The following is a 14,312-nucleotide window of genomic DNA, read 5'->3' as shown; positions in this document are numbered from 1 at the left end:
TCCCCGCCCCAACTGTATAATTGTTATGATTTCATTTTACTCCTTTGCAGGGTGCCAAGATTTTTCAATGGTTACAGGACAGTCTTTTGACAAATGGTGATGAGAAAACTGTATATCCACCTGCGAAATAATGAAGTTGGATCCTTACCTTACAACATTTTACTCTTTTGTTGGCTTGTTAGTCATAACCATTTATTGCGTTATTTTAGTGGTTGCTGCAGGGCTTACATTTACATTCTTTTTTTTTTTTTTGTCTTTTTGCCATTTCTTGGGCCGCTCCCGTGGCTTATGGAGGTTCCCAGGCTAGGGGGTGAATTGGAGCTGCAGCTGCTGGGCCTACACCACAGCCACAGCAATGCAGGATCTGAGCCACATCTGCAACCTACACCACAGCTCATGGCAACGCCGGGTCCTTAACCCACTGAGCGAGGCCAGGTATCGAACCCACAACCTCATGGTTCCTAGTCGGATCCATTAACCACTGAGCCATGACAGGAACTCCTGGTAATTTTCTATGTGATGGCAGACATTGTAAATTTTACTTTGTTGAATATTTTTGTGTTCATAGAAACATTCTTAAGTTTTCTTCTGAGGAGTTCCCATTGTGGCGCAGCAGAAATGAATCTGACTAGGAACCATGAGGTTGTGGGTTTGATCCCTGGCCTTGCTCAGTGGGTCAAGCATCCGGCATTGCCATGAGCTGTGGTGTAGGTCACAGACGTGGCTCAGATCTGGCATTGCTGTGGCTCTGGCATAGGCCGGTGGTAACAGCTCTGATTGGACCCCTAGCCTGGGAACCTTCATATGCCACAGGTGCGGCCCTCAAAAAGACAAAAGACCAAAAAAAAAAAAGTTTTCTTCTGAGATGTAGTTAAGGAACCTAAAAATGGTCTGAACCTTTTAAGGGTTTCTTTTAAACTTTTTTGTGTAGCACTAGAGCAGTCGGGTTTGTTTGTTTGTTGTTTTTAAACTTTTGAGTAACACTAGAGCAGTGTTGTTTAGACCTAACTTTGACCCAGTATTAATACAAAACTCTCCTGTGTATTCCATCTGATGCCCCAGATTTTATCCTCTGATTAATAGGAACAGGAACTATTCCAGGCTCTCTGTGAGGCCCAGATATTTATTGTTCCTTCCAATCCTTCCAATATTTCCCAATCTTGAGCAGTTTTAAGACATGAAGGCACTCTTCACTTCTTAGCTAAAGACCCAAGCATGACCCTCTGCAGATCTTTGGAGCACTTTCCTCTGCGGCTCTCTCCTCTCTGGCACTCTGACCTGTCAACCTAGCCATCTTGGCCTTTCCAGACTCTCGACTATATTGCCTTAGCTCAGGGAGTCCAATTGGCTTGGTTTTCCCCTCCCTGTACCACTGTATCATTGCCTGGAACTTCTCTTCAAGCAGTAATCTAGGTCAATCATAGGGCTTCTCTGATTTGTTTCCCATCTTGCAGAGAGCTCTGTCTTTTATTCCTTGATGGTCAGTGTCTTAAAAACTGTTGTTTCAAAAATCTTGTCTAGGAGTTCCCGTCGTGGTGCAGTGGTTAACGAATCCGACTAGGAACCATGAGGTTGTGGGTTCCATCCCTGCCCTTGCTCTGTGGGTTAAGGATCTGGCGTTGCTGTGAGCTGTGGTCGCAGATGCGGCTCGGATCTCATGTTGCTGTGGCTCTGGCGTAGGCCGGTGGCTACAGCTCCAACTGGACCCCTAGCCTGGGAACCTCCATATGCCGTAGGAGCGGCCCAAGAAATGGCAAAAAGACAAAAAAAAAAATCTTGTCTATAGTTTTAGTTATTTCAGGAGGGAGCGTAAATGTGCTTTTGTTTGTTCCACCTTGGTTGGAAGCAGATGAGGAAGCCCCTATTCCTTATCCAATATTTAATGAATGAGTGAATGATATACATTTGTGTCTATGCAGACATATAGGTTCCTACTTTATTGAGTGGGTTATAATCCCTTATTGTCTGTATTCATTTTAATGTGAAAATTATCCTTAACTTGGTTAGTGGGTATAAAAATTTTTATTTTTATTTTTTTATTTTTATTTCTTTATTTATATATTTTTTCTACTGCACAGCATGGTAACCCAGTTACACATACATGTATACATTCTTTTTTCTCACATTACGTGTTCCACCAAAATTTTTAAATATAAAAATGCTCAGGAGTTCCCGTTGTAGTGGAGTGATTAACGAATCCAACTAGGAACCATGAGGTTGCGGGTTCAGTCCCTGGCCTTGCTTAGTAGCTTAAGGACCCGGCATTGCTGTGAGCTGTGGTGTAGGTTGCAGACCTGGCTCGGATCCTGCGTTGCGGTGGCTTCGGCATAAGCCGGCAACTACGGCTCCAATTAGACCCCTAGCCTGGGAACCTCCATATGCCGTGGGAGCGGCCCTAGAAAAGACAAAAAGACAAAAAATATATATATATATATTTATATATATAAATGCTCAATGCAGCATTTCTTTTTTTTTTTGTCTTTTGTCTTTTTTGTTGTTGTTGTTGTTGCTATTTCTTGGGCCGCTCCCGCGGCATATGGAGGTTCCCAGGCTAGGGGTCCAATCGGAGCTGTAGCCACCGGCCTACGCCAGAGCCACAGCAACTCGGGATCCGAGCCGCGTCTGCAACCTACACCACAGCTCACGGCAACGCCGGATCGTTAACCCACTGAGCAAGGGCAGGGACCGAACCCACAACCTCATGGTTCTTAGTCGGATTCGTTAACCACTGCGCCATGGCGGGAACTCCAGCATTTCTTTACCAAATTTAATGGACTGAGAGTAAAGGAAGCTTGCCTCAAGGAAAAGCAGATCCCATTATCCCTTGTTCAATTCAGAGAAAAAGGGAAACAATAGCTGATCACTTTATCAGTAATTGTAGAGAGACCTGCTGAAAGGTAGAAGTACCCATTTCCTCCTCAACAAAACAATGAAGGTGCCTGGTGGATCTGGTAGAAAAACAAAAGCATTATGACAGAATGTTGCTTGCATCTGTAAGATAAAGCAAAATCTAGCAGAGTTAAGAAACTAAGCATATTTCAAAGAGAATCTAGGCCCCCCCCCCCCCCCGTTTTTCTTTCTCAGGGCCATACCCACTGAGCCACAATGGGAACTCCTCAACATTTTTCTCCTTCTCCTTCTTCTTCTTCTTGGCCCTTTTAGGGCCTCACCTGTGGCATATGGAAGTTCCCAGACTAGGGGTCGAATTGGAGCTGCAGCTGCCAGCCTACACCTCAGCCACAGCAATGCACTGAGCCATGGCTGCACCCTACACCACAGCTCTTGGCAACTCTGGATACCTGACCCACTGAGCAAAACTGCATCCTCATGGATTCTACTCAGATTCATTTCCACTGCGCCACAATGGGAATTCCTAGCTCTTTTTTTTTTTTTTTTTTAATGATTTTATTTTTTCCACCATGGCTGATTTACAGGGTTCTGCCAATTTTCTGCTGCACAGCAAGGTGACCCAGTCCCACATACATGTACACATTCTTTTTTCTCACATTATCATGCTCATCACACGTGACCAGACATAGTTCCCCGTGCTATACAGCAGAATCCCATCGCTTATCCATTCCGAAGGCTATAGTTTGCCTAGCTCCTTTTTTTTTTTTTCTCGGCAGTCGATGCCTTTTTTAGAAAATTACTAATTTATTTCTTTGTATTCTTTTTCCCTTCGTGCCTTTAAAATTTTATTTCTTGACGAATGGTTGGTTTACAGTATTGTGTTAACATATATATATATAATATGTATTCATATTCTTTTCCATTATGGCTTATTACAGAAAATTGAATATAGTTCCCTGTGCTATATAGTAGGTCCTTGTCCTTTGTAGGAGAATCTTGTCCTTGCAGGTAGTCACGAAGGTAACCAGCAGGTATCTGGGAGAACAGTGATGCTCCTTGACACACCTTGTGGAACTGCTTAGATGAAAGAAAACATTCATTCTTCATCATTAAACAAATATTAATTCAATGTTTAATACCTCCTGGGCACCACTTTAGATACTGGAAATACAACTCTGCATAGCACAGATAAGTCACCACTCCCCATGCCCTGAAAGGCCAGCAGTGCCTGGATAAAATGAATTATCTCATGAGAACATGGGCGATTTCAGTTCTAAATGTTTGAGGGGTTGTTTCTTTTCTTTTCTTTTTTTTGTCTTTTTGCCATTTTGGGGGCCGCTCCTGCGGCATATGGGGGTTCCCAGGCTAGGGGGCGAATCAGAGCTGTAGCTGCCAGCCTACACCAGAGCCACAGCAATGCGGGATCCGAGCCGCGTCTGCAACCTACACCACTGCTCACGGCAACGCCGGATCCTTAACCCACAGAGCAAGGCCAGGGATCAAACCCGCAACCTCATGGTTCCCAGTTGGATTCGTTAACCACTGAGCCACGACAGGAACTCCCCAAGGGATTGTTTCTAGAGGCATAAGTTTCCACCTGAATGGGAGGGGACAGTGAAATCTGAGTATGGGCACATGAATCCCATCTATAGGAGTATGAGGTCCAGTAACTCTCAGAGAAGGTTTAGCAAGGAGGTAGCCATTGAGCTGGGCTTTGAAGTAGAAGTTTGTTAGGTCACCATACTAGGGGAGGTCTTCTACCCAGAGGAAATATTATGGTCAGAGGGTCTTTGGAAAATGAGAAAGTAACAATAACTCAGTGTCCCTGGAACACAAAATAGGAATTCTTTTTTTTTTTTTGTCTTTTTGCCATTTCTTGGGCCGCTCCCGCAGCATATGGAGGTTCCCAGGCTAGGGGTCAAATCGGAGTTGTAGCCACCAGCCTACACCAGAGCCACAGCAATGCAGGATCCCAGCCACGTCTGCACCTAACATCACAGCTCACGGCAACGCCAGATCATTAACCCACTGAGCGAGGCCAGGGATCGAACCTGCAACCTCATGGTTCCTAGTCGGATTCGTTAACCACTGAGCCATGATGGGAACTCCTACCACTTATTATTTAGATGACGTTGAGTAAGTTCATTATCCTCATCAGTAAAATGGGGGTAACATCCTTATCTCATTGGGCTGTGTCAGGACAACAATAGTGGTTTGTTAACACTAACTAATCCAATAATAGTGTTTAGTTAATTTTGCATAATGGGTGCATATTAGTTGAACAAAATAAATATACTCTCTCGAGGAAATCTCATTTATATTCATGTCTTCCAAATCCATTTATACATTCTTGTGGTCCTTTTTTTTTTTTTTCTAAATTTAAAACTATTTTGAGTGAGCTTTGCCTTAAAAAGTACACATGTATTTGGTAGAATCTTGGGAGAAAAACAAATTCTTTCAAGTACATACTTTTCCAAGTCTTAGGTTAGTCACTTTCCCTTCTTAGATAAGGAAGAGAGGGTTGAAGAACATTTATTCTCTGATAACCTCAGAAACCAAAGGAACAGAGAACCTGCAGAAAAAAGACAAATGGAGAAAACATCTTATTTAAATTTAATTCTCAAACTGTGAACTTCAGCCATGAGGCATGCAAAATATCGTAATGGTCACTGAATCTAGAGACTATGTTTGTTGTAGGAATTAGCATTTGCTTACTTTTTAAATGAGCAGTGTTAGTGAAACCCATTACTCGGTACAGAACCTTGTTTCTGGTTTTGTTCCTACTTGTTTATGCAAGTAAATTTAAATGGTGTTACCAGTGGATTTGAAGCCAGTGTATTTTTTTTTTTTTTGGCCTTTTCTAGGGCTGCACCCATGGCATATGGAGGTTCCCAGGCTAGGGGTCGAATCGAAGCTGTAGCTGTGGCCTACACCAGAGCCACAGCAACTTCAGGATCTGAGCCTCGTCTGAGACCTACACTATAGCCCATGGCAATGCCCACTGCAATGCCGGATCCCCAGCCCACTGAGCGAGGCCAGGGATCAAACTCACAACCTCACGGTTCTTAGTTGGACTCGTTAACCACCAAGCCACGATGGGAACTCCTAAAGCCAGTGGATTTAAAGTACATTATGAAGCCCATTTGCAGCCACAGTGAGGTCCCACAACTTTAAACCTCCAGCCTTAGACCCTTCTTCTGCTAGTCCCTGGACCCTGGTTACTGCCTATTGTCTTTCAGCTCTCAGGCAAAGCTTTGCATTTTCTTTTCTTTCTTTCTCTTTTTTTTTTTTTTTTGTCTTTTCAGGGCCACACTCGCGGCATATGGAGGTTCCCAGGCTAGGGGTTGAATCAGATTTGCAGCTGCCAGCCTACGCCACAGCCACAGCAGTGCTGGATCCAAGTCACGTCTGTGACCTACACCACAGCTCACGGCAATGCCAGATCCTTAACCCATTGAATGAGGAGGCCAGGGATCAAACTTGCCACCTCATGGTTCCTAGTCGGATTCATTTCTGCTGTGCCATGATGGAAACTCCAAACTTTGCATTTTCAAAGAGTCTTTCTTTGACCAAACAATCTAGGTAATGTTCCTTTGTTTCATACTTTCTTAGAACGTTTCTTTCCTTCTATGCCCTTGTCATCGTTTGTAGATACACTTTATACTTTGGTTTAAAAAAAATCTGGAAAAAAAAATTAGGAGTTCCCTTTGTGGCGCAGTGGTTAATGAATCCGACTAGGAACCATGAGGTTGTGGGTTCTATCCCTGGCCTTGCTCAGTGGGTGAAGGATCTGGCGTTGCCGTGAGCTGTGGTGTAAGTTGCAGACGTGGCTCGGATCCCGCGTTGTTGTGGCTCTGGCGTAGGCTGGTGGCTACAGCTCCGATTAATCCCCTAGCCTGGGAACCTCCATATGCTGCGGGAGTGGCTCTAGAAAAGGCAAAAAGACAAAAAAGAAAAAGAAAAAATTAAATAAAAATTAAAAAAAAATCTGGGCATTCTTGTGGCTCACTAGGTTAAGAACATGACATACTGCCTGTGAGGATGTGGGTTCAATCCCTGGCCTAATTAAGGGTCTGGCATTGCCACAAGCTGAGGCATAAGTCACAGATGTGGCTTGGATCCTGTGTTGCTATGGCTATGTTATAGGCCTGCAGCTGCAGCTCCAATTCGATCCCTAGCCCAGGTGTGGCCGTAAAAAGAAAAAAAAAAAAACAACAAACAGACAAAAAAATCTGCCCCATTAAACCTGGCACAGAGGAGTAATTGCTCTTGAGTGTCTGAGAACTGGACCCCAGCATGGTTCCTAGCACATATATAACTCAACAAATATTTACTGCACAAGTGAAGTGTCATTTTAGCATTCTGAGGTACACAGGTGAGATTCGGGCTCAAAGTATGAATTTGGGAGTCATCTGCACTTAAGCAGTATCTCAATACAAGAGAACAGATGAGATTACCTATTTTTTTTTTTTTTTTTGTCTTTTCTAGGCCCACCCACGCATCATATGGAGGTTCCCAGGCTAGGGGTCGAATCGGAGCTGTAGCCACCAGACCTATGCCACAGCCACAGCAACACAGGATCTGAGCCGCATCTGTGACCTACACCACAGCTCATAGCAATGCCGGATCCTTAACTCACTGAGCAAGGCTGGGGATTGAACTGGCAACCTCATGGTTCCTAGTCGGATTCGTTAACCACTGTGCCATGATGGGAACTCTGGGATTACCTGTCTTGAGGAGAAGGGGTGGGGAGGAGTCTGGGAAAGAGGCTCAAGCAGGTGGGAATGGTCAGTTGTGGCAAATACAGCTGAGAAGTAAATCCAGATCAGTATAGAAATGGTGCCATTCTGCTTGGGAGCTTCAAAGTCATTTCTGACCTTGGTAAGGGTGATTTGGGGTGCTGTGTGGGGATGTCAGGTTAGAGGGGGTTGGGAAAGGAGGTGAGAGACTGGAACCAGCTGGTGCAGAACACCTTTTCAAGAAGGTGTGCAAGGTGGAGTTCCCGTCGTGGTGCAGCGGAAATGAATCTGACTAGGAACCATGAAGTGGCGGGTTCGATCCCTGGCCTCGCTCAGTGGGTTAAGGATCCAGCATTGCTGTGATCTGTCGTGTGGGTCACAGACGTGGCTCAGATGATCCTGTGTTGCTGTGGCTGTAGCAAAGGCCAGCAGCTGTAGCTCTGATGAGACCTCTAGCTTGGAAACCTCCATATGCTGTGGGTGTGGCCCTAAAAAAAAAAAAAAAAGGTGTGCAAGGAAATCGGAAAAAAAAAAGCCGGAGAGGAATGAGGCATAAATGGAGATGTCTTTTGTTTTCATTTTTTGGTGGAAGTTACTAGAATATGTTTGTATGATGGTGGGAAATATTCAATAGAGAGATTAATTATTAATAAAGAGAAAGAATAACAAGAGACGATCCTTTCATAGGTTTCTGATAAGGAATCGGTGCTGGTTTTCTGTTCTCATTCTTGGACCTACCTCTGTGAGCCAAGTTTAAAAGATAATCAAAAACTGATGAGCATGGTCCTGGAGGGGTCATATGGGATGTGTCAAAGCACTGTGAAAAGATCTTCAAGAAATTGTATCTTTTCAGGAGTACCCGTCGTGGCACAGTGGTTAACGAATCTGACTAGGAACCATGAGGTTGCAGGTTCGATCCCTGCCCTTGCTCAGTGGGTTAAGGATCCGGCGTTGCCGTGAGCTGTGGTGTAGGTTGCAGACGCAGCTTGGATCCCGCGTTGCTGTGGCTCTGGCGTAGGCTGGTGGCTACAGCTCCGATTAGACCCCTAGCCTGGGAACCTCCATGTGCCACAGGAGCGGCCCTAGAACAGACAAAAAAAAAAGAGAAATTTTATCTTTTCAGCTTCCCTGGAGCTGGGAATTAGTTCCAGGCATTCCCAACCTTGGGTGCTATTTGTATTTTTGTTCAGATATGCCCTGGTAGGGGGGAAGGGGAGTCGGTCCTGTTCATTCAAGGATGTTTAACAGAATCCCTGGCCTCTACCCACTAGGTACCAGTAGCATCCAGTTGTGACAATCAGAAACCAGAAATTGCTAAATGTCTTTGCGTGGGGGTTGGTGAGCAAAATTGAGAACCAATGATTTATTCAAACTCGAGAAAATCTAATGTTTAAAAAATCGGCTTTTTAAAAAAATCTTTTCAGGCCCCACTCCATGGCTTATGGAAGTTCCTAGGCTGGGGGTCGAATCCGAGCTACAGCTTCAGGCCTACACCGCAGCCAGAGGAACCCAGGGTTCTAGCCCAGTCTGCAACCTACACCATAGCTCACAGCAAGGCTGGATCCTTAACCCACTGAGCAAGGCCAGGCATTGAACCCGCGTCCTCATGAATACCAGTCAGATTCATTTCCACTGAGCCACAATGGGAGCTCCAAAATCAGCTAATCTTAACAGCTGTGTAATTGTTGATAAATATTAGTTTTCGTTGCCTTATGCTGTTGTGGAAAATTATTCATAAACCTGGTGGGAAAGCATACCGTGCTATAAATACATGTTCATATTTTTTAACTCTTAAAGAAACACTGTAATATAATGTATAATGCTCTAAGTGAAAAAAAAAAAAAGAGAGACAGGGGAGTTCCTGTCGTGGTGCAGTGGTTAACGAATCTGACTAGGAACCATGAGGTTGTGGGTTCAATCCCTGGCCTCGCTCAGTGGGTTAAGGATCTGGCATTGCCATGAGCTGTGGTGTAGGTTGCAGATGCGGCTCGGATCCTGCGTTGCTGTGGCTGTGGTGTAGGCCGGCGGCTACAGCTCAGATTCGACCCCTAGCCTGGGAACCTCCATATGCTGCGGGAAGCCACCCTAGAAAAGGCAAAGAGACCAAAAAAAAAAAAAAAACAAATATATGTATGGATGAATGGACCTTAGGGATAATGGCAGGAAAGGGAACGTCACTAGCATATACTTGGTGCCCCCTACATTTTACATTTTGTAAACCTGATTAAAAAAAAATTTTAATGTGCTTATTGTATGAAAATGAAAAAGAAAAGCCAGATATACTAAGAAAACTAAAACCATCAAAATATCATCAGTTAATACTTTGGTACGTATGCTTCAGGACTCTCTGGGCATTCATTCGTTCATTCATTCACTTATTAACCTATTCATTACACATCCCCCTGAGAGAGGATAGGCACTGGGCAGCAAAGGGAGATTTTGTTCCTTTTTAATGGGAGAGATTTGGGCATATTTTAAAGCCAGTGGAAGGACCTGGTTTGGAACGAGGAAAATGGGATGATACGTAGAGTGAGGTTTCTGAGAAGGGATGGATTTTAAGCACAGAGTTCGAATCATCTACAGATTAAGGAAGAAAAAAAAAAAACCTTGTGAGAAGATGGAAAGAACATGCACATATACATTTGAATATATGTATCTTATTGTATCTGCAGGTATGCATATTGTTGTAGCTACCTGTAGGTATGTATCTTGTGTCTATACCCAAGTTTATGTTTTTTTATCTACACGTATATGTCTTACTGTATCTACATGTTCTTACGAGTGAGCTACTTTGGAACTTGGCTTTTTTACTTATTCTATTGTAGTCATTTCCCCCCGTGCATTTCTCTTCCTCCTCCTCATTTTTACAGTATCCTAACGCATGCCAGTAGTTCAGTTTTTAAGGCCACCTAATAATGTTGGACATTTTGGCTGTTCACAATTTTCACCACCATTAACGCGGGACTTAATACCACGGTGGTGACATATTTGTAGCCATCCTGGATTATTTTCTAACAGAAACTCATGCAAGTAGAATTGCTGAATCAAATGGTCTGCAAAATTCGAAGGATAAAAATCGCGTTTAAACCTCACTGTCATCCTCAGGTATGCTTCTTTACCTGAGGAAGAAACAGAGAGATGGAGAGGTTAAATAACTGGCTCAAGGACAAAATACAAGTGGTGGCGGGCTCATCATGCTGCAGCAGGGGTAGAATTTGCGGTTTAGGCGAGTGTGTCTGGTGTCTGTGTATGTGTTTCGGTGGAGGAGGGGCCAGGCAGTAGGGAAAGAAACTTGTGTCGCAGCAAAGGAGGAGGAGGAGGAGGGGAGGGACTCAAGCCAGATCCGAGCCAGCCACGGCGAAAAAGGGTGGGCTACTGGGCTCGGGGCTCAGCGGGCCCCCCCAGCCGCGGAGCGGGGCGCCTCGGAAGCTGTGACACCCACCCCCGCCAAGGAGGTCCAGCCAGGGGCCGTGAGCCGAGCCCGGGCGGTTGCCAAGGGCCAGCCGGGTCTGCGGGTCTAGTTGCTAGGGCCTCCATCTTGAGGCCGGTGGCCACGGCGCCCCCGGAAGGGGTTGCCAAGTGGGACATTCACTTCCGGTCTGGGGCCTGCGGCGGCGGCGGTGGCGGCGGCGGCGGCGGTGGCGGCGGCAGCGGGTCGGTGTAGAAAATGGCGCTGGTGCAGCGGCTCGGGCCTCTCCCCGCGGCGCTGCGGAGGGCTTGAGGCTCGCGAGCCTCACTCGCCGCGCCCCACTTGCTCGTGCACTTTACACACATGAGGTGAGCGGGGCGGGGGCCTCCCTCTGGGCGGGAGGAGCCTGGGGCGCTGCCGCAGGGCCCGCGACAGCGGGCGGCGGCGGCGGCGGCGGAGGGCGTCCCCGAGACCTGGGCCTCGGCTAGGGGTCCGCCGGCTGCGCTGCTGCGGAGGCCGGGCTGGAGGCCCGGAGGTGCCGTGCTGCGCCGCTGGGGCCCGGCCGGGGGCTGCGGCTCCCCCGCGCCGCCTGACCGCAGTCGGGGCTGCAGCCCCGCAGCTTTGTGGGCCCCCCCAACCCCGGGCTCCCCTCCCCCCCCATCCGGCCCCGGCGCGAGCCTCTGCCGCAGCAGCTCCGTTTTCACGCGCATCTCTCTCTCTCTCTTTTCTGTTGCAGAGAATTGGAAGCTAAAGCTACCAAAGACGTAGAAAGGAATCTTAGCAGGTAAGATTGGCGAGCTTTTCCGTTTCTCGCTCTATGAATCGTGTATTTTCCACCCTGGCTCGCCCTTGCTGGGTTTAGAAGTTCCCCCGTGTCATTTTCTTTCGCACGCAGGCAGCAGACGTTCGGGAGAAGAGGCCAGAGGGAATACTGGAGGAAGGGATTGCGGGGAGATGCGTAATTACGCGTGTGCTCCTTTCTTTGGGGAGGAAAAACACAGCGAAAGGCAATTCTTGTAAACTTAGTTAAAGCATCCTCACCCTTTTAGAATTTAATTAGGGGACTTGTGCATTAATTACTATTGTAAATGGTTGCAGGCATTGTGTGACTCATGATTGAGGCGGCCCTTATGGCGGGCTGTCAAACTGTTTTGGCTTCCCCGTTATTACTTTGTAACTCAAATTGTTGCCTTTAAAAAAGATACTATGTGTTCGCATTTCCCCCCCCCCCAACACATTGTACTCAGGCGGATTCTGTTACACTGGAAACAGTTTTGCCCTTGAACTTTACCAAGCATAAACTGCGTTTTGTTTTCTTTTGAACTACATTTCTATCTACGTTCGCTGTGTGCTCTTTTTATCGGCTGGTAAAAGAATTAAAAACCTGTTTCTCAGTAAGTGGGTCTCATTCTTCTTGGACCTGAGTGTTTTTGCACTGGTAACTTAAATCGCCACCACAAAGGGAGTTTTTTGTTTTTTAAACGATGCCTTTATGGAAATGTGTAGCTTTATTGAGCTGTAATTGCTTAAGCATCAAGGCATTGGTCTGCATTTAACTCTTTTTCACATTCATTTTCTGTCTTAGAGTCTTCCCCATTCTTATTCGTCGTTTTCTTTTGCATCATATTGGGACACCCAGAGAAACTTCTAGATTAACCTGATCAGTGAGCAGCTTTCTTTGACCAGAATAAAAAAAGATTTCTCCATCTCAGGTCTTAATGTAGTTTGTGCTTGGTGATTGTAAGTTTTAGGTTTATGTTGCGGTTATTAACATTCACAATTCAAATCATCTGAATATTTTTCACCACATAGAATCATTTCAAATTGTTAGTCGTTTGAGTTTTATAGATATTAATTTGTTGAAGTGATCATTAATGAATCTGTTCAATCGGTGAAAGATGGGCGTCACTGGCTTACCAAATAAGAGGTTTTGTTATTCAAAATCATTAAAGGATCATTAAAAGGAAATTCAGCCTGACGTCACTGACTAAATAACTGTTGGAAATATAGAAAAGTTTTGTCATTAAAGCTATTAAAGGTTAAGATGTGAAACCATTAAATAAAAGAGGTTGAGTTTTTAAGGCGTAATTGTGGAAAGGAGCATGGCTATCAGTCCTTTTCTCTTTCTATTTTTGCTTTGTCAGGTAACTGTATCAGTATCATTCCTTTGGAGGTTTTCTGGGACTTAACTAGAGATTGTCTCTACCCCAGGTATAATTTTCATATGCTGTTAAACAGTTGGATAGAACTTGGGAGTCTCTATCGCTGTGTATCAGAGTTTGAATCTCAGCTTTGCCACTAACGATATGACCTTGACTCTTGGCAAATCGCTTTGCTTCTCTGTTCCTAATCTATTAAATGAGAGGCTTGGGCCAGCCAGTTGCTAAGGTCTCTTAGGCTCCTTGGGTTATATAAAAAGGAGTCAAGAGTTGTCCCTGGCCACAGAGAACATGTACATTCTAGTAGGAAGACTGCAATCAGTACATAAGTAACTAATAGGAGGTAGACGTATGAGAGTCAAAAGAAGATACCATCCCGTTCTTATGCTGGAGGATCTTCAATTAGCCAGAAGGAATGAAAAGGAAAAACACATACAAGGGATGTTACAAGGCAGTGTGTACTAAGGACCCCATAGGAGGGAAACATTGCCTAAGGGTTAAAAGTTTTCTGAGAAGGGAGAAATACGGTTAGGTGGGTAAATGCTTCCTTTCAACTCCATCATTAGCTCTGCTTCCTTGGTCCCAAATAAGGAGAATATCTCTATCTTTACCCATTTGTGCTCTCCCCAGGAACTCAAAGCATTATTCTGTATTCATTTTAGTAAACATTTCTTGAGCATCTTTTATGTTTCAAATGCAATACTGGGTACTAGGGAGGGAAAGAATGGAAGTAACAGAGTTTATTGAGTGCTAACTATTTGCCTGGCACACTTTTCTGAAGATCTTACCTTCACTCATCTGATCCCGGAGCAATGTGAGGTAGGTATTTTTACTATTTCTCTTGAACAGGTGACGACTTTGACACACAAAGACATAACTTTAAGGAGGCCGCATCACTGGTAATTGGAAGAGCAGTTAGTTAGGCTTTGGGCTGTATGGTGTTGCCTCCAAGAGGCATGGTTCTTCACCTCGCAAAATTTGAAAATATCTTTGGGGAGGCAGAACCTACATATACAAGTAACACTGCTAGATCGGAATTTTTCAACCAGGGCACAGTTGACATTTTAGACCAGAGAATTTACAATTGCGAAGTTACCCTGTGCACTGTGGCACGATCAGCATCTATCGGAAGTACTCACTCATGTCTTCAAAAGA

The 14,312-nt window shown here is 45.1% G+C and overlaps 1 protein-coding gene across 7 annotated transcripts in view; it reads left to right on the top strand.

Moving 5' to 3' along the window:
- The first annotated feature begins 11,200 nt into the window (after positions 1–11,200).
- Positions 11,201–14,312, top strand: part of TNRC6A (trinucleotide repeat containing adaptor 6A) — a 109,967-nt gene continuing 106,855 nt past the window's right edge. For all 7 annotated transcript variants that reach the window (XM_047780287.1, XM_047780285.1, XM_047780283.1 and 4 more), the window contains exons 1-2: positions 11,201–11,366; positions 11,735–11,782. In XM_047780287.1, coding sequence (XP_047636243.1) covers positions 11,362–11,366; positions 11,735–11,782 — 53 coding nt within the window. In that variant the 5' untranslated portion in view covers positions 11,201–11,361. The remainder of the gene's footprint in view (positions 11,367–11,734; positions 11,783–14,312) is intronic.

This window comes from Phacochoerus africanus, chromosome 5, assembly GCF_016906955.1.
Source record: "Phacochoerus africanus isolate WHEZ1 chromosome 5, ROS_Pafr_v1, whole genome shotgun sequence".
In the NCBI taxonomy this organism is placed as follows: Eukaryota; Metazoa; Chordata; class Mammalia; order Artiodactyla; family Suidae; genus Phacochoerus; species Phacochoerus africanus.
Note: the sequence above shows the minus strand (reverse complement) of the source record. Positions and strands in the feature narration are given on the sequence as shown.